The following is a 25,188-nucleotide window of genomic DNA, read 5'->3' as shown; positions in this document are numbered from 1 at the left end:
CTATGTTATTAATCATTATTAGAAGGAAAGCAAGTTCCTCACTAAAAGGAGATGGTCAATAGGCCTAAAGCTATTACTTCCATTGCAGGTATTTGAAACAAGCAACCTTTAAGAAGTTGGTACAGGTGTTCCATTACACCACAAATGGACTTTTCAATCAGTAGCATGAAATTCAAACTAAAAATAGACTGATCTGGCAAACCAGTGCAGCTAGGCATCAAGGGAGTAAATAGGTATAGGAAATTATCTTCTGTGTTTCCCATTCTACAAGTTTCTGAAGATCTATATTAAGCACTCATTTTCTTCCCTAAATGGGAACACGTGCATTCACAGAGCAGAAATTCCGTTCAATTTTGTGATTAGGATCATGCATTTCTTGTATTTTTTACGAAGACAATGGTCCCAAGCTTTAGAAACTCCCTCGGCCAAGCGCGCCAAAAAGGCGTGTGGCAGCCACCCGCAGTTGCGTCGACGGCGGAACAAAGAGTCTCCCAATGAGGCACGTGCACAGGAAGGAGGTCCCAAACACTGTAGATCTACATCCCAAGATGCAAAAGAACCAATCAGCCACGCAACCTGGCGTGGCGGCCATCTATAGAATCGACGTCAACGGTTAAGACCGGAACAAGCCAGCGAGGCCTTGAGCGGGGCGCGTGTGCGCAGAAGATGACTCAACCACCGTAGATTTACTCCCAAGATGTAGAGAAACCCAAAACTAAAAGACCAAAAAGAAGAAAAACAAAAAACACTAGAGGACCTAGACTGGATGGGAACCAAATGAGGAGGAGGGAGGGAGGGAAAAGCCTCTCCTCCCTCCTCACTAGACGTTATCAGAGAAAAGACCTAAGGTTTTTTGTTGAAAGGGAGACGAGAGAGCTTTGATCAAATACACTCTTCTCCGTCAGATTCTGTGCCTCTCCGATGTCTTCTTCGGCAGATTCCACACTACTATGGCGCCACACGCCACCGCCTTTGTAGTTCTTTTTTCTGTATTTCTGGCTTTTCCTTTGTATTTTGGGTTTACTTTTTATTTCGGCTTCTATCAGTTTGGGTTTTGGGTGTCACACGTGGGTTTTGGGTTTGTGGGGTTTTTTTGGGAGGGTTGTTCAGGTTTTGGGGGGTTTGTTGGGTTGGGGTGCTTTTGAGGCAGGTTTGGGTGTTTGACGGGGGCTTCAACTGCTTTTTGGGATTTGGGTTTCGTGTGGATTTTGGGTGTTGTGTGAGCTTTCTGAGTTTGTAAGAGCTCTATTGTATACTGTTTGTATACATAGGAACGCCTTACGCTTTTCTAATAATGTTGTATTACTATTAGATCTTCTGATAAAGATACATCTGTCCAAATTTAAAAGGATTTGTTTTATCCTATTATCTAGGCTAGAAGTTGTATAGCTTATCCTATTATCTAGGCTAGAAGTTGTATAGCATTAGGTTTATAATTCTCTATTATTGATAAGCTTAAGTGATAAAGCTTAAATTCAAATATTGTACAGTCCTACTAAAGGACTAACACTGTTGATATTATATAAAGAACTCACTGCCCTACGGTTGAGGTAGGCAGTCAATCAAAACTACTTTGAATTTCTATATGGTATCAGAGCCAACCAAGACTAACGTCTATGGCTATTCCAACTACTAAAACCGATTCGTCCACCCTAACCTCACCCCCTCTTTCTATCCTTCTTACCTCTTCCGCCCCAACACCCCTTCAGAATGTCCATCATCATATTTCTGAGAAGCTTACCCAAGAAAACTACATCTTGTGACGATTCCTCATGGTCCCTTTCCTAGGAGGCCAGAATCTATTCGGGCATGTCGATGGTTCAACACCACGACCCCCTCAGCTTGTCCCAGACACAACCTTTGGTCTCCTTATTGCCAATCCCGGTTATCAAACCTAGTACCATCAAGATCGAATGATCTTCAACGCCATCATATCAACGCTATCCGTAGAAGCTTTACCTCATGTCATTGGCCTCTCTACTTCCCGAGAAGTCTGGCTCACTTTGGAGACACTATTCTCCGCTCAATCCCAATCACGCATCATGCAGCTCAAGCAGCAGTTAGCCACCTTGAAGAAAGGTTCTTAATCAATCTCCACTTACTTCCAAAAAGCGCAAGGATTTTCTCATCTATTAGCTGCCATTGGCAAGCCTGTCGACGTCTCGGAACTCGTCTCCAACATCCTTGCTGGCCTTGGACCAGATTATGATCCTCTTGTCACATCTGTGATTACAAGGCAAGACTCCATCTCTCTTAATGATCTTTATGGCTATATGTTATCTTATGAGTTACGGTTGGAACAACACAAATCTGCTATTGATTTGAACATCTCTATTGCCAACACTGCCCAACGTCAAAGTCCCTCCCATCCATGCAACAACCGTGGCTCCAATCCAGGCTATCGCAACAATTTTTCCCGAGGTAGGGGCCGTGGCCGTGGTAGAGGGCCACCTCAACAGTTCCCTTCATCTGGTCCTAGTTCCTTCCAACGCCCCACTTGTCAAGTATGTCACAAACAAGGCCACACAACAGCCACCTGCTGGTTCCGGTTTGAGCAGGATTATCAACCTACCTCTCCTTCACTGCATGCCAACATGGCTTCCACCTCTACTGCCACCGACTCTTCATGGTACCCGGACACCGATGCCAACGTTCATTTGACAAATGATCTCTCTAATCTCAACTTGCATGCTGAGGACTACACTGGTATGGACAAAATCCGCGTCGGAAATGGCCAAGGTTTGGAAATTTTACACTCTGGTCGTGGTCTCTTACCTACACCCTCACATAACTTTTAATTATTCTCCCTCTTACATGTTCCTGAAATACAAAAAAATCTCATTTCTGTAAATCAATTCACCCGTGACAATCATGTGTTTATTGAATTTCACCCAAATTTTTTATCTGTTAAGGACCTCAAAACCCGCCAACTGCTCCTCCAAGGCCTGAGTAAACTCGGTCTCTATCCTTGGCCCTCCTCTCATGCTCCTCCTTCCAAGTCCCTTGCTGCCTTCATAGGTGAAAAGGTCTCCCTGGATCAATGGCATCTCCGGTTAGGTCATCCAGCTTCCCCTATTGTCAGCCGTGTCATTCAATCCAATAAGTTGCCCGTGGTTTCCTCAAAGCTATCCACAATCTGTTCTTCATGTCAGCAGGGCAAGAGTCATCATTTTCATTTCAGCATCAGTCCTTCTATTTCCAGTGCTCCCTTACAATTGTTATTTCTTGATGTCTGGGGCCCAGCCCCCCTCACTTCTGTAAACAACAATTGTTATTACTTAAGTATTGTGGATGATTTCAGTAAATACACCTGGTTTTATCCTCTTGCATTAAAGTCTGATGTGTGTGCAATTTTTCTTCGTTTCAAACATCTTGTTGAAACTTATTTTAGTTCCAAAATCCTTTCAGTCCAAAGTGACAATGGTGGCGAATTTCGTCCCCTTCAAACATCTCTAAATGCATTGGGAGTGTCTTATCGTTTAAGTTGTCCACATACCCATCATCAAATGGGATCCGTAGAAAGGAAACACCGACATATTGTTGAAACAAGGCTCACTCTTCTTGCCACTGCCAGTGTTCCCTTAACCCTTTGGGACTCAACCTTTGAAACTGCAACTTATCAAATCAATAGACTCCCTTCCAAAGTCACTAAGTACAAGTCTCCTTATGAGTGCTTATTTCAAATTTCACCCGATTATAAGTTTCTAAAGACATTTGGCTGTGAATGTTGGCCATTCCTGCGTCCCTATAATTCCACCAAACTTGCCTTCCGATCCACTTCTTGTGTTTTTATAGGGTACAGCAAAAACCATCTTGGATACAAGTGTCTTCACCTTCCAACAGGCAAAGTCTACATTGCCCGACATGTCATTTTTAATGAAACCAAGTTTCCATTCCTCACATCCACTCCCAGCAGCCCCTCTTCTCCTTCCTCCATTCCAAACTTAGTATCTGTCCCCATTCTGCCACCATTACATCCAGCAACCAATGATGCACCCAGTATTTCTCTCATACAACCATCTCCATCTCCACCCCCGTCACCTCCTGCAGAAACAGCCACTGATTCCCATAATCAAATAATCTTAGCATCTTCTCCTGCATCCGAGCCACCTCCTCCCTCACGGGTACATGGTATGATAACACGATCACAGAATAAAATTTTCAAACCTACCACATTCACGGATGGCAGAGTCAGGTATCCACCTCCTCAAGCACTCACAGCTCTCCTACACGGTCAAGAAGTTGAACCAACCTGCTACACTCAAGCAAGTCAGCATACTCAATGGCGAAAGGCCATGAATGAAGAGTTCGATGCTCTCCTTCAAAATGGAACCTGGTCCCTGGTCTCTCCCTCTCCAGCCATGAACGTAGTTGGGTGCAAATGGGTCTTTTGGATCAAGAGAAAGGCTGATGGGCAAATAGAACGGTATAAGGCTCGGTTAGTAGCCAAAGGGTTCCACCAACAACCCGGGATCGATTTTTCAGAAACTTACAGCCCCGTAGTGAAGCCTATAACTATTCGAACGGTGCTCTCCATTGGTGTTTCTACAGGCTGGGCTATCCATCAAGTCGATGTCAGCAATGCCTTTCTCCATGGCAATCTCCAAGAAACCGTGTGTATGGCACAACCTCCTGGGCTTCAGCATCCTTCCCATCCTACGGCTGTTTGTAAGTTGCACAAAGCCTTATATGGCTTGAAGCAGGCGCCAAGAGCATGGTTTTCCAGACTAAGCACCCGTCTTCTAGAACTACAATTCAAAAGCTCCAAGGCTGATTCATCCCTTTTTATCTACACTGCTCATGGGATTCAAATGTTTGTGTTAATCTATGTTGATGATATAATCATCACAAGTTCACACATTGGCGCTATTTCTAGGCTTATTCAGGATCTGAAATTATCATTTGCTCTCAAAGACCTTGGACCTTTACATTTCTTTTTAGGTGTCGAAGCCACTTGGTCCTCAGATGGTCTCCATCTCTCTCAGCAACAGTATATCCTTGATATCCTAAAGAAGACAAATATGGAGCTTGCCAAACCGGTTGCCACTCCAATGTCTTCCTCTTCTATTCTCAGCAAGTTTGAAGGCTCTACAATTGCGGATCCTACACTATACCACAACACCATTGGATCACTTCAATACTTGTCTCTCACTTGTCCGGACATTGCCTTTGCTGTCAACAAGGTATCTCAGTTTATGCATGATCCACGAGACCCTCACTAGACTGCTGTCAAGCGCATTCTGCGCTACTTAAAAGCCACAGTTGACTACACTCTTTGCATTCACAAACGTTCATCACATCCGCTTCTTGCTTTCTCGGATTCTGACTGGGCTGGCTGTCCCGATGACCGGAAATCGACGTCTGGATATTGTGTTTTTCTGGGTAAAAACTTGATCTCATGGAGCTCCAAGAAGCAGCTCACTGTGTCACGTTCAAGCACGGAGTCCAAGTACAAAGCTCTTGCAAATGCTTCTACTGAATTGATATGGATTCAGACTCTCTTACGTGATCTTCGAGTCTCCCTACCACGTGCACCAATCTTATACTGTGATAACATTGGTGCGACTTATCTCACTTCCAATCCAATCTATCATGCGCGTACAAAGCACATTGAGATAGACTACCAATTTGTTCGAGATCAAGTTGCAGATAAGTATCTAGAAGTTCGGTTTATTTCTGGAAAAGAACAGCTTGCGGATGTCCTAACTAAACCACTTCCTTCAAGCCGATTTCTCCAGCTCAGTTTCAACCTCAACGTCAGGGTGCCTACGTCGAGTTTGAGGGGGCATATTAGATCTTCTGATAAAGATACATCTGTCCAGATTTAAAAGGGTTTGTTTTATCCTATTATCTAGGTTAGAAGTTGTATAGCTTATCCTATTATCTAGGCTAGAAGTTGTATAGCATTAGGTTTATAATTCTCTGTTATTGATAAGCTTAAGTGATAAAGCTTAAATTCAAATATTGTACAGTCCTACTAAAGGACTAACACTATTGATATTATATAAAGAACTCACTGCCCTACAGTTGAGGTAGGCAATCAATCAAAACTACTCTGAATTTCTATAATTACTACCTTTTTTTTTTTTATAAGTAAGAAAATTTTATTAAAGAGCGTAAGGCGCCACTAAGTACACAGAGAGTATACACAAGAACAACCAAAACCAGGCCACAAAAAAGAAAAACCCAAACAAACCCACAAGGATCAACCCTAAAACCCGAAACCCACAAGGAGCACACACAACACTAAGAACCCACAAGAAACCCAAAGCCCAAAAAACAAAAGAAGCCCCCATAAAACACCCAAACCTACCTCGAAAGCACCCCAACCCAACAAACCCCCCAAAACCCACAAGAAAACTCGAACCACCCTCCCAAAAAGCACCCACAAACCCAAAATGCAAATGAAAAGCAAACCCAAAATACAAAGCAAACCCGAAACACATGAAAAGCAAACCCAAAATACCAAGCAAACACGAAATACAAATGAAAAGCCAGAGCTACAGGAAAAAAATAAAAAGAGGTGGCGGCGCAAAACATGCCGGAGAAGCCAACGGAGAGACGGAGAAGCCATCGGAGGGTCGCGTGCACAATGAAGAGGTCTCAAGCACCGTAGATCTAACTCCCAAACTTCATAAACTCCCTCGTCCACGCGCGCCGAACCGCGGCGTGTGGCGGCCACCCACAACTGCGCCGACGGTGGGGAAAAGCCAAAACACGGCGAAGAGACTCCGGTGAGGCACATGCACGGGGAGATCCCAAACACCTTAGATCTACAACCCAAGATGCAAATGAACCAAACAGCCACGCACACTGGACGACGGCCATCCATAGAAACAACGTCGACAGAAAAGACCAGAAACAAGCCGACAAGGCCACGGGCGGGGCGCGTGAGCGCAAAAGGGGACACAACCACGGTAGATCTACGACAAGAAGCAGAAAAACACAAAACAAAAAGGCGAAAAAGAATAAGAGAGACCACTACACCTAGGCAAGAAGGGAACCGGAAGAGATGATGTGGCATCATTTACACGTTAGATGCAATAACATTAAATCTTGATTATGAAATGACTCATCTCCATTTCACTTGAAATAAAGAAGATCCTTGTCCCTGTTCTTCGCACTATAAATGGAGCTTGTTAGTTTAAGCTTACTTAGGCATTGTGCTGCTATACAAGTAGAGCTCTAAATGAACTGAGTTGATCATGAACATCGGAACTTGACTCATATAAACTCGACTAGAGTTTGATTCGTTCATTAAATAAACCGAGCTTCAATGGAAATTTAGGCTCATTTACTAAATGTGTTGAACTTGTATAAACAGCTCGACTCGTATAATTTCATTTTTATTATTTTTTATAGTATTGTTTCCAATAATAAGATCATCTTAAGTATATAAAAAGATAAAAGAAAATTCTCTTTATAATGTGATAGATATAGCTTAAATCCCTGTGATTGTGAGTCTTGATATATATATATATATATATATATATATATATATTGTATGTGCGCGCGCTTCCAAGTGTCTCTATGATGAATTTATATATATACTGTAAAACATACATATATACTCGAAATTGGATTGTTTAGGATTTTAGATAAGGTTATAAGATATAATATATATTGTCCATTTCATGATTAAAAAATTATATATCATTACAAATATATGGTTTGGTTGTGTTAATTTATCTTATTAACTTGAATGATAAAATCTTAACAATAATTAAGCAACAAATGCTAGTATCAAAATATATAAAAAATAAAATAAAAAAGAACAATGGTAATATTTACTTTATTACTTATCAAAAAAAATATATATTTACTTTATAAAAAGAATGAATGATTTAGTTGAGTAACTCGTTAATAAGCTCAAATTCGTTCGAAAAATAAATTAACCAAGTTTGAACAGATTATTTAGCTCGGTGATAAGCACGAGCTCGACTTGTGTTTCGAAACAAAATTAAATGAACTAAACTTGAACATTCAATACTTGGCTCGATTAGAGCTCTATATGCAAGTGTGCCTGGTGAAATTGTGAAGCACAATTACTAACAAACTTTTTCAGTTCCTTTCAGTTAGTAGAGTTTTCTCTATATTTTTCTTCTGCTAATGATTCTTCCATTAAAATGTGGCCAAAAATGAATTGTGAAGCAACCACCTTGGATTGGATCATTACTCTAGTTATATTGAATTCACCTAAATTCTACTAATAAATCAAATTATAAAAAAGAGAGAGAGAGAGAGAGAGAGAGAGAGAGAGATTAGGAAAGACTACTAACCTCTGCACCTCGCCTTCCATAGTCACTGCCAAGCAATGGCTGTCCCCACAAGCAATTTGCTTTATTCTTAGACTATTTAATGCTTTGATTGGCTGAGGAGTGAACAAGTCACTAAAGTTGCCATGGCCCAACCGCCCAAAGTCACCCCTGGAAAATAGGTAAAAGTGTACAAGCTACATGAAACCTAGAAAATCCAACAAACTTCATATATCCATATTTATTAAAAAATAAAAAATAAAAAAAATTAAGCCATGTTACATGAGGATCTGCCAAGAACAGAAAATTAATAAAATTCTGTCAATGAGATTAAAGAATATAATGTATCTTATAACATCCCATGCTGCTTATACAAGTGAATATATATATATATATATATATATATATATATATATATATATATATATATATATATATATATATATATATATAAGTACAAGTGAATATATATGGCAATCTGCAGGAAACTGATCAGCCAGGCCGTTCATCTCATCTCATCTCATGAATATATATATATATATATAAGTACAAGTGAATATATATGGCAATCTGCAGGAAACTGATCAGCCAGGCCCTTCATCTCATCTCATCTCATGAAAGTTCCCCTCATCCAATGAAGGAAATCTTCTTCTTGCATTTTCCTCGAGCCAAAAAATTTCTCCCAAAAAAAAAAAAAATGATTGTACTATTATTTACCATATGATCAATCACTTTCTTCATGCAGGATCAAATAAATGAGAACAACAATTGAACTTAGTATTACCTACGTTCTATATTTAAAATTTGCACAGAGGAAAAAAGAAGAAGCATTAGCTAACATCTAAACTGAGTCAACTATGTAAACATATTAACAATGCATCAATGTGGCAAATTTTCGAGAAACTAAATTAAAAGATGCTAAACAGACCATCCCCAACTATACACTTCAAGACGTGACTGAGAATATGCAGTTGTATGATCAGCTCCAGAAGTAACAGATACTATTTCATGGTCATCCAAGGCACTCAATTGAATAGGCGAAAGTCGATCTTCAGCATCCCCATGGCCTAACTGTCCATCCTCTCCTCGTCCCCAAGAACAAACAATGTTTCCAGCTGTAAAATATTAACAAAATCCCAACAAAGCAAATTCATTAAAGTTAAAATAGAGTTAAGAGACTGAAGCTGAAGATATTTCCAAAAGACAATTACCAGCTGAATATGCACATGGTGAACTAGAGGCAACCAAAGACTATTCATTAACTTTTTTATGATAAGTAATTCAATCCCATAAAAAGGCACAGAAGAGTGCAACCCAAGTACATGGGGAGTATAGAAGAGAAACACCAATCATGAAGCAAAAGAGAAACACAAATCAAGAAGCACTGAGAAATTAGAAAAACGAGAACAGTTGTAAGCAGTCATCCAAACATAAAGAGTTTTGAACACAATGGCCAATTTTGCGAGGAGGCATTGTGTGTGGTGGTCCATGAAGTAGCGGCATTGCACAAGGGTGACTCGGTCATTGGGTACTGGGCGCCGACATGGAGGTGTGCCGCGCATGGTGGAGTGGCGTGAGCGGAGCCGCCATGCAAGATTCTGGCACTAAAGTCTAGAGGTATGGCTGTTCAGCAAGTGATCTACGATTGTGTGCAACTTTGAGAGAAGAATGGGAGTGTTTGGCTGCACGTTTAAGTTCATCCAGGTTTGAATTTTATTCCTATTCCAGTTCAAGGATAGACATATTCCAGGTTATGAGCTATATTACACTAGTTTGGGTATTAGAATAATATATATTTGGTTATGGTGTTAAGGTAGCTTTATTCCAGTTTTACTGTAACCTAAGAGTATTCTTCGTAAAAAGAAAATGGCTTCAAATACGAACGTTCCCCATGAAGAAACTTCACTAGAATCGAGAATTGTTCCAAAGATTTTGAATAGTTGAAAAAATTAACAGAAAAGTCCATTGAGTGATCCATCGACTGAGCCCTAGACTGTCAAGGGGTGGGAGTGAAATCTGGGTTGGTTGGACATCGAGTTTCACCAGAAATATGATCACGAGTAGGGCTGGCAATTATTGACACAACCCGCGAACCTGACATGAAATTAAAGAGTTAGGGTTTAGTTTAAAAGGGTTCAGGTAATTACCGGCTAACCTGCCTGACCCCCATAGGTCAACCCGTTTAACCTGTATACTAATTTTTTTTTTCAACACTAAAAAATAAGACTACGTTGTAACGTTAACATTACCTCTCTCTTTCGTGTTGGTTTAGTCCATTACGTACAAAACCGTCAAAACGCAAGACACTGTAACACACATAAAACACAGTGAATTGACTAATTTGACTTTCAAGTTTTCACTTTTGGTTTTCACCCAGTTTCGACGTTTCATCACTTTCCAACTGGATTTTTTCACTTTTCAGCTTGCATTTTGCAAGCCTTGCATCTCAAAACAGCAGAACCTATTGGGTACTTGGCTGTTGCTAGAGCCTGCTACGCACACGTTGCACAGTAACACCTATCAAATACCAATCAGTCTGAAACTCTGATACCTTGACCTTGTTTCACGCACATCACTACACAGTCTCCTAGCCGAGACTCTTCAGTCTTCTCCTTTACACTTTCCTTTCAAGCCTTCGCCTTTATTCTTTCTTAGTTTTTGATTGAATATGCAGCAAAACTCAAAATTCAGCAAAAAAAAAAAAAAAGAACAAAGTTTTGCCTTTATTGTGAGCTGGGAAAAGTTGATTGCAACTCGCAAGGAAGCTCTCCCTCTTTCTCGCCGTGACTCAGAACTTCTGTGGGATCGTGGGTGTCTTTGGCTGTTTGTCCAGCCAAGTTAAAAATTTTGATACTCAAGGTAAATCATATATTTCTCTAGTCTTTTTCCTAGCTTTCCTTTCTTTCTTTTTTTGATAAGTAAAGAAATTTCATTAAAAAAAGCGTAAGACGCCCCTAAGTACACAGGAAGTATACAAAGGAACAACCCAGCTAACCCAAAGTACAAAAGAAGCCCCAACAACAACCCAAGAAGCAGAAAAAAACCCCCTCAAAATACAATAAGAACCCCCAACAAGCTCCCAACCAGAAGCAACCTCCATAAATACATCAAAAACCTCCATCATGCTCCCAACCCTAGAGAAGCAACCCCCAAAAATACATTAAGAAACCCCAACATGATCCCAACCCTAGAGAACCTATGGTAGCAACCCCCAAAAAATTTTATAAAGAACCCCCAACATGCCCCCAACCCTAGAGTAGCACCCCCAAAAATACCAAAAGAACCTCCGTAATGCTCCCAACCCTAGAGAAGCAACCCCCAAAAATACGTAAAGAACCCCCGGCTTTCCTTTCTCAACTTGCTCATCAGATCTTGAGCAAAATTTTGTCAAAAAAATTCTAAACATATCTATTCTTTCATGAGATTGGTGCTCTGAAATGGAAAAAGATTTGGACTTCACTTTAGTTTGCTTTTATAAAAAAATAAAAAATAAAAAATAAAAAATAAATAAAAAATAAAAAAAAAATCAAAGCCATAGAAGTTGCCAGATATATATATGCACCGTAATGATAGGAAACATGGTGTACATCTATGTCTGTCTGTTAAAATTGTTAAATGTTCTTAAATTTACTTAACAAGTTCAAAATTGGGTGTTGGTTTTTTTTTTCCTACTGCCTCTAATATTCAGATTCTTTGTTCTTAAACAATCCATGATGTGTGCAGATGAGTGACGAAGAACATGTGGAAGATCTTCTTGATGTAGAAGATTATAAAGATTTGATTGAAGTAGATGCAATAGAAGATGTTCCTGTTAGTATGCGGAGTATTAAAAAGAAGGCCCAAAAGCGTAGGAAGACATCGGATGTTTGGAACTGTTAAAGTGTCCCACATTGCTAAGAGATCCTTGTCTTGTAGACTTTATAAGCCATGAACACCCCTTCTCTCTCAAAGCGTCTTTTGAGAGTAAGTAAGGCCCATGGACTTTTACATGATATCAGAGCAAGCCAGGTTCCTTTGACAATGATGGGTCTTTCCCTTCCGTTGTTGAACACGTGTTTGGCCAAAGATGTCACACGTGAGGGGGCGTGTTAAAGTGTCCCACATTGCTAAGAGATCCTTGTCTTGTAAACTTTATAAGCCATGAACACTCCTTCTCTCTCAAGGCGTCTTTTGAGAGTGAGTAAGGCCCATAGACTTTTACAGGAACTATTTTTATCCCCTTCCTAGTAAGTGTCCAAATGACGACAAGCCGCGGGCCAATTGCAAGTATTGTGATGCTACAAATGTAATTCTAGGTGCATATGGAACTGGAAATCTAAAGCGTCACATAAAAAAATGCTCGAGGAGAAACACACATGATGTTGGGCAGCTGCCCATATCCCGAAATCAAGGGTCTTTGTCAGTTATTAAGTATGACTTGCCATTTCGATTTGTTGAGTATGAGGGCATAAGAGAAATGTTGCAATACTTGCGAAATGATGTGCCACTCACCTCTAGAAATACTGTTAAGTCTACTGTAATTAAGATGTATCAAAGGGAAAAGCAAAGGGTTAAATTTATGTTGAATGCTTCTCCTAGGAGGGTTTATTTAACATCTGGAGGCATGATATACAGGAGACAGGAAACCGTCCCCTGGGAGCCTCATTTTAATAAAATATTGATTTTAATCAAAAAGTTGTCTCTGATGACATTAGAGACAACTTTTTGATTAAAATCAAATATTTTAATGTAAAGAGTGTGCTGGGGGATGCTCAACCGTCCCCCATAAATCATTTCCCTAACATCTAATTTGTGGACTTCTTTGACAACTGATGGGTATATGTGCCTCACAGCGCATTTTCTTGACAAAAATTGGGTCTTACATAAAAGGGTGTTGAATTTTTCTTTCATGCCCCCACCACATAATGGTATCTCTCTGTGTGAAAAAAATTTATAATTTACTATAAGAGTGGGGGATTGAGACCAAGGTTTTCTCTATAACCTTAAATAATGCTTCTTCCAATGATGTTTCTATTGATTTATTAAAAAATTAATTGAACATTAAGAAAGCTCTTCCTTGTACTGGTGAATTCTTTCACCTTCGATGTTGACATGTTATGCACATATTCTTTTTTTTTTTTGATAAGTAACATGTTGTGCACATATTCCTAATCTGATGGTTCAAGATGAGTTGAAAGAGATTGATACTGCTCTCCACAATGTTCGTGAGAGCATCAAGTATGTTAAAGGATCACAAGGGAGGAAAAAGAGGTTTCTTGAATCTGTGAATCAAATGTCTTTGGATAGTAGAAAGGGGTTGAGTGAAGATGTTCCAAATATTTTTTTTTTTTTTTTTGATAAGTAATTTCAAATCCATCAATAAAGCGCATAGGGGTACAACCCTAATACAAGGGAAGTATATAAGAGCGCCCCTAAAATGGAGGAACAGGTAATAAATTTAGAAAGTCAACAAAAGTAAAAACACCTAGGTGGTAAAGACGGGACGCTAACCAAAGAAATAGCGTGTTAAGCACACGCTTCTTTAACACTACCATTACAGTCTCTACATCTTCAAAAAGCCTCGCATTCCGCTCCCGCCAAATGCTCCACAAAACATAGTAAGGAACTAACCGCCAAGCTTTTTTAGCTAGGCCATGCCCAAAAGACGCACCCCAAGTAGTCAACAAATCCAGCACCGTTTGTGGCATGACCCACTCAACTCCAAATAAAGAAAACATAAAGCTCCAAAGCTCACGGGCGGTGTCGCAATGAAGTAACAGATGATCAATAGCCTCCCCCTTCTTTTTACACATACAACACCACTCAATAACCACAATATTCCTCTTTCGCAGATTGTCATGGGTCAGTATTTTTCCTAAAGCTGCAGACCATACAAAGAACGCCACCCTTGTCGGAGCCTTAGCACACCATATATTCTTCCACGGAAATGAAGGGCCTTCTTTCCTACTAAGCACTTCATAATAGGACCTTACTTCAAATAAGCCCCTTGTAGATGGATTCCAAACTAACCTGTCACCCTCTCCTTGTCGAATCGAAGTGGAGTACAACTGCTCGAAGAAGGAAAGCACCATCTCCATCTCCCAGTCCTGGAGTTGCCGCGTAAAGAGAACATTCCAATGAATATTTCCATTATGAACTGCCAAGTTATCCACCACTATTGCAGCTTTGTTCCTCACAATACTATACAGAACTGGATAACAATGCTTCAAAGATCTCTCTCCACACCACCAATCATGCCAGAAACTGATATGTGACCCATCCCTTACCGCAAACCGAACAGAATTGCAAAACTTCTCCCATCCTTTCCTGATATATTTCCAAACCCCCACTCCATAGGAACCCGAGACCTCAATAGAACACCACCCACCCTTTAGGCTCCCAAATTTGGCGGCAATCACCAAACGTCATAAAGCCTCTCTCTCCCTACCATATCTCCACAACCATTTACCCAGAAGTGCTTGATTGAACTGGATGAGATTGTGAACTCCCAACCCACCTGAATGCAACGGAGTACAAATCCTGTTCCATTTCACTAAATGAAATTTGGCCTCATCCCCTATGCCACCCCATAAGAAATCCCTTTGGATTTTTTCAAGACGATTAGTCACCTTTAATGGAATAGGGAACATCGACAAAAGATATGTGGGGAGATTGGGCAGCGTGCTATTAATAAGGGTCAACCGCCCGCCCGCCCTTCGACAAATACATACACTTCCATCCAGCCAACCTCCTTTCCATTTTCTCAACAACCCCTTTCCAAGTAGATACGGAGTTGTAAGAGGCACCCAAAGGTAGACCCAAGTAAGTCATAGGCAAAGAACCAACTCGACAACCCAAAAGCTGAACCAACCCTTCAACATCCTCCACCTCACCAATAGGAACAATTTCTGATTTTCCTAGATTGATCCATAAGCCCGATGCTGCCTCAAAGCACAGAAAGATACACCTCAGATGTCGAATTTGTTCTTCTTGCGCCCCACAAAAAATCAACGTATCATCAGCAAAAAGTAAATGATTCACTACTATTGCCTCTGACTCTCTAGGTCCCACTGCAAAACCTGTCATCGAACCCTGCTCCAACGCAGCAACCAGCATCCGGCTCAAAGCCTCCATAACCACCACAAATAATAAAGGTGACAGAGGATCACCTTGTCGCAACCCGCGAGAGCTGGTAAAGAAACCCGACGGAATTCCATTGACGAGGATGGAGAATCTCACCGTAGAGATACAAAAACGAATCCAAGCCCTCCATTTCTCCCCAAAGCCACATCGTTGCAGTAAGTAAAGCAAGAAATCCCAATTCACATGATCATAAGCCTTTTCCAAATCCAACTTACACAACAACCCAGATTCTCCCGAACGAATTTGACTATCCACACATTCATTGGCAATAAGCACTGAATCCAAGATTTTTCGACCACCTATGAACGCATTTTGAGTGTTTGAAATAATCTTGCCCAAAACTGATTTAAACCTGTTCGCAAGATCTTGTAAATTCCCCCAATTAGACTGATAGGCCGAAAGTCTCTCACATCCAAGACATCAGTCTTCTTTGGAATCAAAGAGACAAAAGTAGCATTGAAGCTCTTTTCAAACTTGCCTCGAGAGTGAAAATCTGCAAAAACAGCCATAATGTCATGTTTTAGAATATCCCAACACTTCTGAAAGAAAGCCATAGTGAAGTCGTCGGGGCCCAGTGCCTTATCTCCGTTGAAGTCTCTGATGACATCTCATACCTTTTTCTCCTCAAACTCTCTTTCTAGTGTTCCAAATATTATTGAAAAAAGCAAAAGACGCCCCCAAGTACACAAGAAGTATACAAAGAAGAAACCAAAGCAAACCCGAGGAAACCCAACAAAACCTCAAAAAACCCTAGAACCTGAAAAGACACCCTAAAACAACCCGTACAAAAGCACCTGCCAAAGAACCCAAACAAGAACAAAAGGAAAAATGCCCAGGGACCTGAGAAACAACCCACAAAAACCACCAAGGCAAACAACCCTACAACAATTGGGCCTTGGCTTTCCTTCACCTAGAAAAAGCATTAAAGACGCCATAATTGATGGAGCTTTACATATTCAAAAGCTCCCTCTTGTCTTTGGACTTCTAGGGTTTAATCAACTCGTCCACCATGAACTCCTTGCCGTGACTCTCCTATCCACCTCGCACTCCTAGAACCTCTCCCAAAACTATGCAGCCTTCTCCCGAGCATCTAACTCCCATTTGTGATAAAAATAAATAAATAAAATAAAATAAAAAATAAAACCACAGGTGAAGCCTGGGTTTGGAGAAGCCATCTCTAATCTCCCGAGCCGAAGCACTCTGGCGAGGGTTAAGAAACTCCTTCCTAAGAAGGCCCTTCTTCACAGGAGGCTCTGCAACCTTCATCAAAAGAAGCTCTGCAACCGTATTCTCATAACAAAGTTGGCAACCATCTTTGAGGCTTCCAGAGAATCTGAGAGTAACCCATCATTCCACTTCACAGAATGACCTCTCCTGAGCTCCCTAGCCCTCCAGTAATATTGCTGAAAATGATTGGAATTATGCATCAAGGGGAGAGAAGAACGGATCTTCTCACCCAACTCAGCTGCCCCTGAGAGAGTAGGAGGGGCGGACCCAAAGCTGCTAGGCAAAGGGGCAGCATCAAACCTTCGACCCCCAGAGGATCCAAAACCAAATAGAAAACTCGCAAGAGCTGCAACCAAACAAAGCTCCAAAACCAGCAAGGGCGGGAAAGAGAACGGCTTGACAAGGGCTGCCTAAGCAGCCAAAACAATAGCACTAGAGCCTAGGCTTGATTGATTCTAACTTTAAGCATTGCCCTAGTATACTCGAGTGGGAAAAGGTGGATAGTATTAGAACTTTCTTGGCTTGTTTTTATCATGCTACTTGTGACTTTTTTGGTACCAAGTATCTCACAGCCAACTTGTACTTTCCAGCGGTTTTCATGATCTATGTGACCTTGAAGCAACATAATGAGAGTGACGATGAGTATAAGAGATTAATGGCAAATCGAATGCTCTCTAAATTTGAGAAATATTGGCCAGAATTCAATGTAGTGTTGGCCATTGCAATTATCTTGAATCCTCATTTCAAGCTTTATTTTATAGATTTCTGCTATAAGAAGCTTTATGGAGAGAGTGGTTCTAGAGAGTTTCTGCTTGTTTGGGATAAATTATTCTCTCTTTTTATGGAATATAATGGTACGTCTCCTACAACTTCAAGCACCATAGCTGTTGAAAAACATGCTGATCCTCAAGAATATCCCCTGGAGACTACGAAAATGATGAAGACAAAATTATATGTTTATTTATCGAATTATGTGACATTGTTAGTATATATCATTTTAGTTTAGTAAATTATGATTATTTTCTCTCTTTTTCATGTAGGAGTTTGATACATTTGAAAGGGATGATGTTGGTATACAAAAGAGTCAAATGGAACTTTATTTAGATGAACCTAGGCTGGATAGGAATGCGAATTGGACATTCTTGCATTTTGGAAAGGAAATGAAGCTTGTATGGCTCTTGATATTTTGAGTATTCATGTTTCTACAGTTGCCTCAAAATCCACTTTTAATGTTGGTGGGCGTGTGATCAATCAATTTAGGAGTTCGCTCAAGCCTGATGTCGTTGAGGCACTAGTTTGCACTAGAGATTGGTTATATGGAGAGCAAGGTAATATTATTTATATTATTAGTTATTTGCATATTTAATTTCTTTATTAACTTGTAGAAGTTTTTTACTACACGAAATAAAAACTCTTAACTCTTTATCTTTTGATATAGAACACACATAAATGAAGTTGGATGAGCTAGTAGAAGATATTATGACAATGGATATCAATTCCAAGGACATTTCATCTGGTTCCAGATCTGTTATTATTCCTTAACTTTGTGAGTTTTCAGTTTTCAGTTTTAGTTTATGTAAGTTATTGATATAACAACTTATCAAAAAAAAAAAGTTATTGGTATAACAAACTTGTTGTGTCACTGTTTGCTTCTATTTGTATTTGTGCAATTTCTTTTATTCAATACCTTGATTCAAGACTTTAATTTTAATGATTAGGCAAATTTTGCTTTTGTGTGTTTAGTGAGCATCTCCTCTTGTGTCTCTTTTCCACTCAAGTTCTCAAAGATATAATTTCAACTCAGTAAGGGCAGTAAGGCAATCCAAAGGGTCAATTGTGGAGCTATCTAGCTAAGCCAAAGCCAATGAGCCTCAACCAATGATTGAAACCTGATTTTGGGCATATTGTTAGTGAAGCAAATGATATGAAGGCTTATCATCCTTGAGCTTAAAGTTTTTGGAGACCAGCTTAAATTTTAGAAAGACATTATTAAGTTCAACATTTTGGAATTTTTATTACTTACTATGTTGATGTACATTTTATTTGCAACTCAAGTCATGGTTGAGTTTTTGTAATATTTATATAGCATTTCCATGACAAAGAATCAAAGATTATCACAGATAGTTGACTCTTTGATAGCCATTTTTTGTAATGAAACTTGAAAGTAGTAGCTTGTCTTTTTTAGTTTGGTTGGATAGTGGAAGTGGAGTACAATATGATTTTTTTTTAGTTTATATTTGTGTTTTTTATTCTTATTTTTATAGAGTTTATTATATAATGGGTCAAACCGGTTGAGTCGTGTCAATCTGCTATTTAAGTAGGTCGTGTTAGGGTCAAAGAGTCTGACCCTTTTATATAAATAGGTCATATTAGGGTTGACCCGAACCCGACACGTGAACCCGTTTTGTCAGCCCTCCACGAGAGCAGGAATACAAAGTTTCACGTGTAAAAAGTGGAGTTCCCACTTTGGGATGGTGGAGATCCCTCTAGCTAAGTATCACGAGCAAAACATTATTTTCAATCTCACCAGATAGCAAAAATATCAAAGGTGGAGATAGCAAGTGATAATCTTGAAGGGAAGGCATTATAGTGGTTTGATAAGTTGTTAGTGTGTTATAGAGAGCCAACCTAGAAGGAATTTGTGGAAAGGCTCCTTGTTCGATTTGGTCCTTCAACAAATGAAAATATAGATAGCGAGCTTCCGACAACAATCAACAGTTAAGGAATACATAAATCGTTTTAAGTAGTTATCTGATCAAACCCATAATTAGTCCTAAGTACAGTTAGTGAAGATGTTCCTTGAAGGACTTCAGCCAGAAATCTGACAAGAAGTCAAGGCTCAACAACCCCAAACCATGATAGCTGCTATTTCACTTGCAAGGAGAGAGGAGGAGCAACTCAGGGAGGAAAGCTTCCAAATAATCAAGGTGGTAGATCAACCAACAACAGGAAAAAATAACTCATTTTCTACCCTAACTTGCAAAAGTCCTACCATGCTAGATGAGTCAATCGTGACAAAGGTAAAAGTTTTGGAATTAAAACTTATTTCATCAAAAAATTTAGATGTATCTGATATTGATAATTGTTCTAATATTGAGGAGGTCATGAGTCCCGTGATGGACGAGGAGAATAAAATGTTATCCTTAGTGAGTGCGGGGTACACGGTGGATAATGAACTAGTTGAGATACCGCCTCTTTAATCGAAGGAAGAAGCCACTTATGATCAAGTTTGGTAAGGCTTCATTAAAAGGGGATCGATTCTACTAAGTCAAACGATTGTAGAGATGTGTTTGCTCCAAATTCTGAGGTTCCATTATATGGTGGGTCATATTGATTCGGAATTTTGTTGTGATATTTCTGGCAAACAGAGCATTATTGAAATTTTTTTCTCTTGCTCCTCTTCTACAGCATACTAGTCATGAGGCATTACCCTTAACAAGGACGTGGTGGCCGCCAGGGGATCGAGAACGAGATTGGAAACATGTTTCATTAATAATCAACTTAGAGGGCAAGGTTGTTTTTAAGGGTGGGGGAATGTTAGGAAACCCTAGATTTTTATTTCCTTAATAAGTTGTATCAACATATTTTGATTCTATTTCTCTAAAATGTTATTCCCCAGTAAGCTAAACCCTAGATTTTATTACCTAAATAAGTCATGCTTTATTCTATGAATTCAGTGTAGATGTCGTATGGCAATTTAGTGAAAAAGAAACATAATTTTGCCTAATGCAATTTGAGATTGATCCTCTCGAAGCGATCCATCTATCCCCCTTTTTTTTTGGATTTTCAATCGATATCCCAGATCCACAGTTCACCTAAATAACTAGTTATGAAGTTGGAATATGAAATGAAAATAGCACACAAAATAGTAATTCCAATTTCATCGCAAAACCAAGCACCAATCTATTAAACATAGGGCCAAATCCAAGCAGGATCAGACAATGATTACTAAGAAGGCCCCGCCAAGATACCAAGTAAATTACTAATCTAAGAGAATGCCAGAGTACTTAGATGCTGATATCATATATAACAGTCAGTGATCAATCACATGAACATTGGTGATCATGATGGATACTCTTCCCTGACTTTTGCTTCAAATAGACCAAATTGTAATGTAGTCTATAAGAAAATGTATTTGGGTGCCCTTAGTCTTTGGCGCACAAGTCTAGTCCTAAATGGTAAATGGGGTTGGTGTCCATAAAAGTTTCGAATATCTGCACACGTTAATCAGTAAGACAAAAGATCTACGTTTGTCAACTAAACAAGGCAATATTTGTAAATGCTAACACAAATGCTAGTCTATGAACTTGCTTTGTAACTCTACCATGCGTTCACCAATATGGTAGTCCCTGCACCATCTCAATGTTCCAAGAAATTTTGAAAGCAAAGCAGTGACTATATGTATCACACTATACTAATCAATTCTAGACTTCCACCAGAAGGCAAATAAGTCAATAACTCTTCTAGGCATAACCCAAGACATACCAAACCTAGTAAAAATGTGATTCTACAGAGCGGAAGCCACATCACAATGAAGAAGAAGGTGATCCACAGATTCACTATCTCTCTTGCACAAGCAACATCTGTCCCCAATGATAATATGCATCTTTCTGAGATTGTTCACCTTAAGGATCTTTCCTAAGGCTGCCGACCACGCAAAAAAAGCCGGCCTCAAAGGAGCCTGAGTCCACCGCACACTCTTCCAAGGGAACCGTCTACCTTTAGAGCCAGCCAAGGAGCTGATGAAGGACTTGACCTTGAACAAACCTTTTTTGGAAGAGACCCACCAAAGCCTATCAGCGCAATCTCTACTCACCATGGCTGAGTGCAGCACCTAGAAGAAGGAAGCAAAGACACCCAATTTCCAACCATGCGCCTCTCTAACAAAGCTCACGTTCCACTAAGTAGAATCGCCCAAAACCTCCATATTATCCGCAATGGAGGCATCCTTCACCTGAGCAATACCAAAGAGATCAGAAAAAGAAAAATAAAATAAAAATAAAAATAAAATAAAAATAAAACAACTTCCTTCAGAACCGTATCCCCGCACAACAAATCGTGCCAAAATTTTGTCCTAACACCCCATCCCCCACCTCAAATCTAGCAAAACCAAATAAAGTCTCCCACTCTTTCCTGATGTTCTTTCACAACCCCACTCCAAAGGTACCTACAGGCTCACGAAAGCACTACCCACCCCACAAACTGCCAAACTTGGAGTCCACCGCAACTCTCCACCAAGCATCTCTCTCAATTCCAAACCGCCATAACCATTTTCCTAACAAAGTGTGGTTGAACACCCACAAGTTTCTAATACCCAGCCCCCCTTCAGAAATTAGGGTACAAATCTTCGACCAACTTACCAGGTGATATTTGAACTCTTCACCCATCCCACCCCATAGAAAATCCCATTGTAAGTTCTCAATGCGGGTAACAACACACCCTGGGATGGGGAACAGAGATAAATAATTAGGTAAATTGGCAAGGGTACTCTTAATAAGGGAGACTCTACCACCCTTTGAGAGGTATGACATTTTCCAACTTGCCAGTCGAGGCTCTATCCTCTCGATTACCCCGTCCCAAATATGAGTGGACTTATAGGAAGCCCCCAAAGGAAGACCAAGATACTTCACAAGTAAGGAAGCAATCCCACACCCTAGAATGCCAGCTAACCTTCTCACTTGATCTACATTCCCTACTGGAGTTAAATTTGACTTAGCCAAATTAATCTTCAAGCCCAAAGCAGCTTCAAACAGATGGAAGAAACTCCGCAAATAATGCAACTGAGAAGAATGAGCACAATAAAAAATCAAAGTATCATCGGCAAACAGAAGATGCGAAAAAGTAGCATTACCAACTTTAAAACCTTCTAGCAAACCCCCACTAACCGTAGCAAAAATCATACAGCTCAAAGCCTCCATCACAAACACAAACAATAGGGGTGACAAAGGATCCCCTTATCTCAGACCTCAGGAACTATTGAAAAAACCATTAGGAGAGCCATTGACTAACACTGAAAACCGCACAAAAGAAATGCAATGAGCTATCCACGAACACCATTTTCCCCCAAAGCCACACCTCCTCAGCATATACAAAAGAAAGTCCCAATTTACATGATCGTATGCTTTCTCCAAATCCATTTTACATATGACACCGGGCTCCTTCAATCTTAATCTACTATCAAGGCATTCATTTGCAAAAAGGATCGGATCAAAGATCTGCCTCCCTTTGATGAAAGCACTCGATTTGAGGGAATTGGCACTAGGAAACTTTGGAATAAGGGAAATGAACGAAACATTCAAACTCTTCTCAAACGCCATAGAGAAACCATCAGGACCCAGTGCCTTATCACCATTCATAGTTAACACTACCTTCCTAACCTCTTCCTCCTCAAAAGCTCTCTCCAACCAGCTGGCTTCAGACTTCAGAATAGAATCAAAGGAAATACCATCTACCACAGGCCTCCACCTACACGGCTCAAAAAAGAACTTTTGATAGAACCTTACCACGTGCTCGCCTATTTCTGTCTGATTAGAAGGAGTATCTCCAATCAATAAGGAGTCTAAAGAGTTGTAACTTCTATTAGAGTTGGCTATGGAATGGAAGAATTTAGTACACTTATCCCCTTCCTTTAACCACGTCACCTCAATTTCTGCCTCCAACTCACCTCTTCCAAAAGAGAATACCTCTCTATCTCACTGACAATCTCTGTCTTCTTTAGTAGTTCCTCCTCAACTAAAGCCCTACTACCTTCAATAGTATCAAAAGCTTGAAGTTCTTCAAAGAGCTTCCTCTTATTTCTCTCCACATTACCAAAAACTTCTTCATTCCATTTCTTCAAATCCTGTTTCAGGGCCTTGAGTTTGCAAGCTAAGACATAACTAGGCGTACCTTGAAACGAATAAGAATCCCACCATTGTTTCACCAACCCCACAAAACCATCCGCCTTAAGCCATATGTTTTCAAATTTGAAAGGCCTGCTCCCCCTATAGATGTCACCACAATCAAGAAGAATTGGAAAGTGGTTTGAATAGAGGCGGGGAAGCCTCTTCTGAGAAAGCACAGGAAAATGAGCTTCTCAATCTGGGGGAGACAAGAAAACTATCAATCCTAGACCAAACAAGAGGATCCAAAGTGAGGGACCAAGTGAAAGAGCCCCCAGTGAGAGGAAAATCCATGAGACCTTGATCAGAGATAAAATCAAAGAAATCTCTCATAGCAGACATACTACCCTCTACAGATCTTTCACTAGAGAACCGTGTTACATTGAAGTCACCCCCTATACACCATGGCAGAAGCCACATCATAGTTAAGGATATTTTAATTTCGTTTTTTCATACGTTGTATCTTTGAACAATGGCCTTTTTGTCACCACTGCCGATTAGCTTTGCTAATTTCCTTGTTCGTTTATCTATTCCTAGTTAGATGTTTCTTTTTGTATACTTTCAGTGCACTAGGGGCACCTTACGCTTTCAATAAGACTAAATTTACTTATTAAAAAAAAAAAAAATTGGAAGAATTCTAAAATCCAAACTGAGAAAGAAAAAAATACAGCAATAAATAAATAGAATAATAGTTAATCATAGGACTTGGTGACCGAGATCGAGACTATACATATAGAAACAGTTGAAAAGTCATTTCCAGAATGACTTTTTTATGTACGGAGACAAGAAGTAGATCAATGTAAAATCTGAACCGACAACAAAAACTACAGTACGTTAAATGAAAAGATATGCCCAAATGGTGCCAGAAAAAGAAAGAGACTACTAGAACTTTGAATCATACGGTGGGGGCTTTCCTGAGATTTCTCAGCGCGCTAGAAAGAGGGATAACTAACTTGAAAGAAAAGAAATAAAGAAAGAAATGCAGAAATGTGAAAAAAAGGGGAATGTGAGGAGCTTACAAAGAAGAGCAACAGAATGGCTGCCACCAGCGGAGATGAGAAGAATCCGACGAACTGGACCGGTAACCTCACTCGCTCCCTCCTCTGCCATTTCCAATGTTCCAACACACTTTCTTGCCCTCAAAAAGACAACACAAACGTGCCAAAACAGAAACAAAAGGAGATATTCAGAGGATATTTTGTGTCTGGTTGTGTAGATAGTGATAAAATAGTTGATACTGGTAGTAATAAAATCCCAAGAGGTTGGGTCGGGTCAAAGAAAGATTGGCACATGCGCGTCCAAACTCCAAAGGAGAGAGAGAGAGCGCGCAGGCGAGGGGAAGAAACTAGACAGATATAGGCAGGTACTGCAAAAAACAACGGCATTCATTGCTGGGCGGGTCCCAGTTCGCGGTTTTTAGACAGATATAGGCAGGTACTGCAAAAAACAACGGCATTCATTGCTGGGCGGGTCCCAGTTCGCGGTTTTTTTTAATTTTTTTGGAGTTTCGTCGGTAACGCTCCGCCATCTCCGCTTCATTTTCACCTTACAGTCAGACTTACCTAACGTGCGGGTATGTTAGGTAGAGTATTTCATGGAAAAAAAACTAGAAATTTAAGTCATTAATTTCTCTTTAATTACTAGTTTTTTTTTCATGACTTTAATTACTAGTTTTTTTTTTTTTTTTAATGTGCCTCAAATAT

General features: G+C 40.0%; 1 protein-coding gene across 1 annotated transcript in view; it reads right to left on the bottom strand.

Annotated features, from left to right (window-relative positions):
• Positions 1-24,887, bottom strand: part of LOC133856929 (ultraviolet-B receptor UVR8) — a 45,400-nt gene extending 20,513 nt beyond the window's left edge. Inside the window, exons 1-3 of the mRNA XM_062291986.1 lie at positions 24,505-24,887; positions 9,184-9,370; positions 8,280-8,426 (exon numbers count right to left, since the gene is read on the bottom strand). Of these exons, the coding sequence (XP_062147970.1) occupies positions 8,280-8,426; positions 9,184-9,370; positions 24,505-24,595 (425 nt within the window). The 5' untranslated portion in view covers positions 24,596-24,887. The remainder of the gene's footprint in view (positions 1-8,279; positions 8,427-9,183; positions 9,371-24,504) is intronic.
• Positions 24,888-25,188: the final 301 nt, after the last annotated feature.

Source organism: Alnus glutinosa, chromosome 14, assembly GCF_958979055.1.
Source record: "Alnus glutinosa chromosome 14, dhAlnGlut1.1, whole genome shotgun sequence".
Classification (NCBI taxonomy): Eukaryota; Viridiplantae; Streptophyta; class Magnoliopsida; order Fagales; family Betulaceae; genus Alnus; species Alnus glutinosa.
Note: the sequence above shows the minus strand (reverse complement) of the source record. Positions and strands in the feature narration are given on the sequence as shown.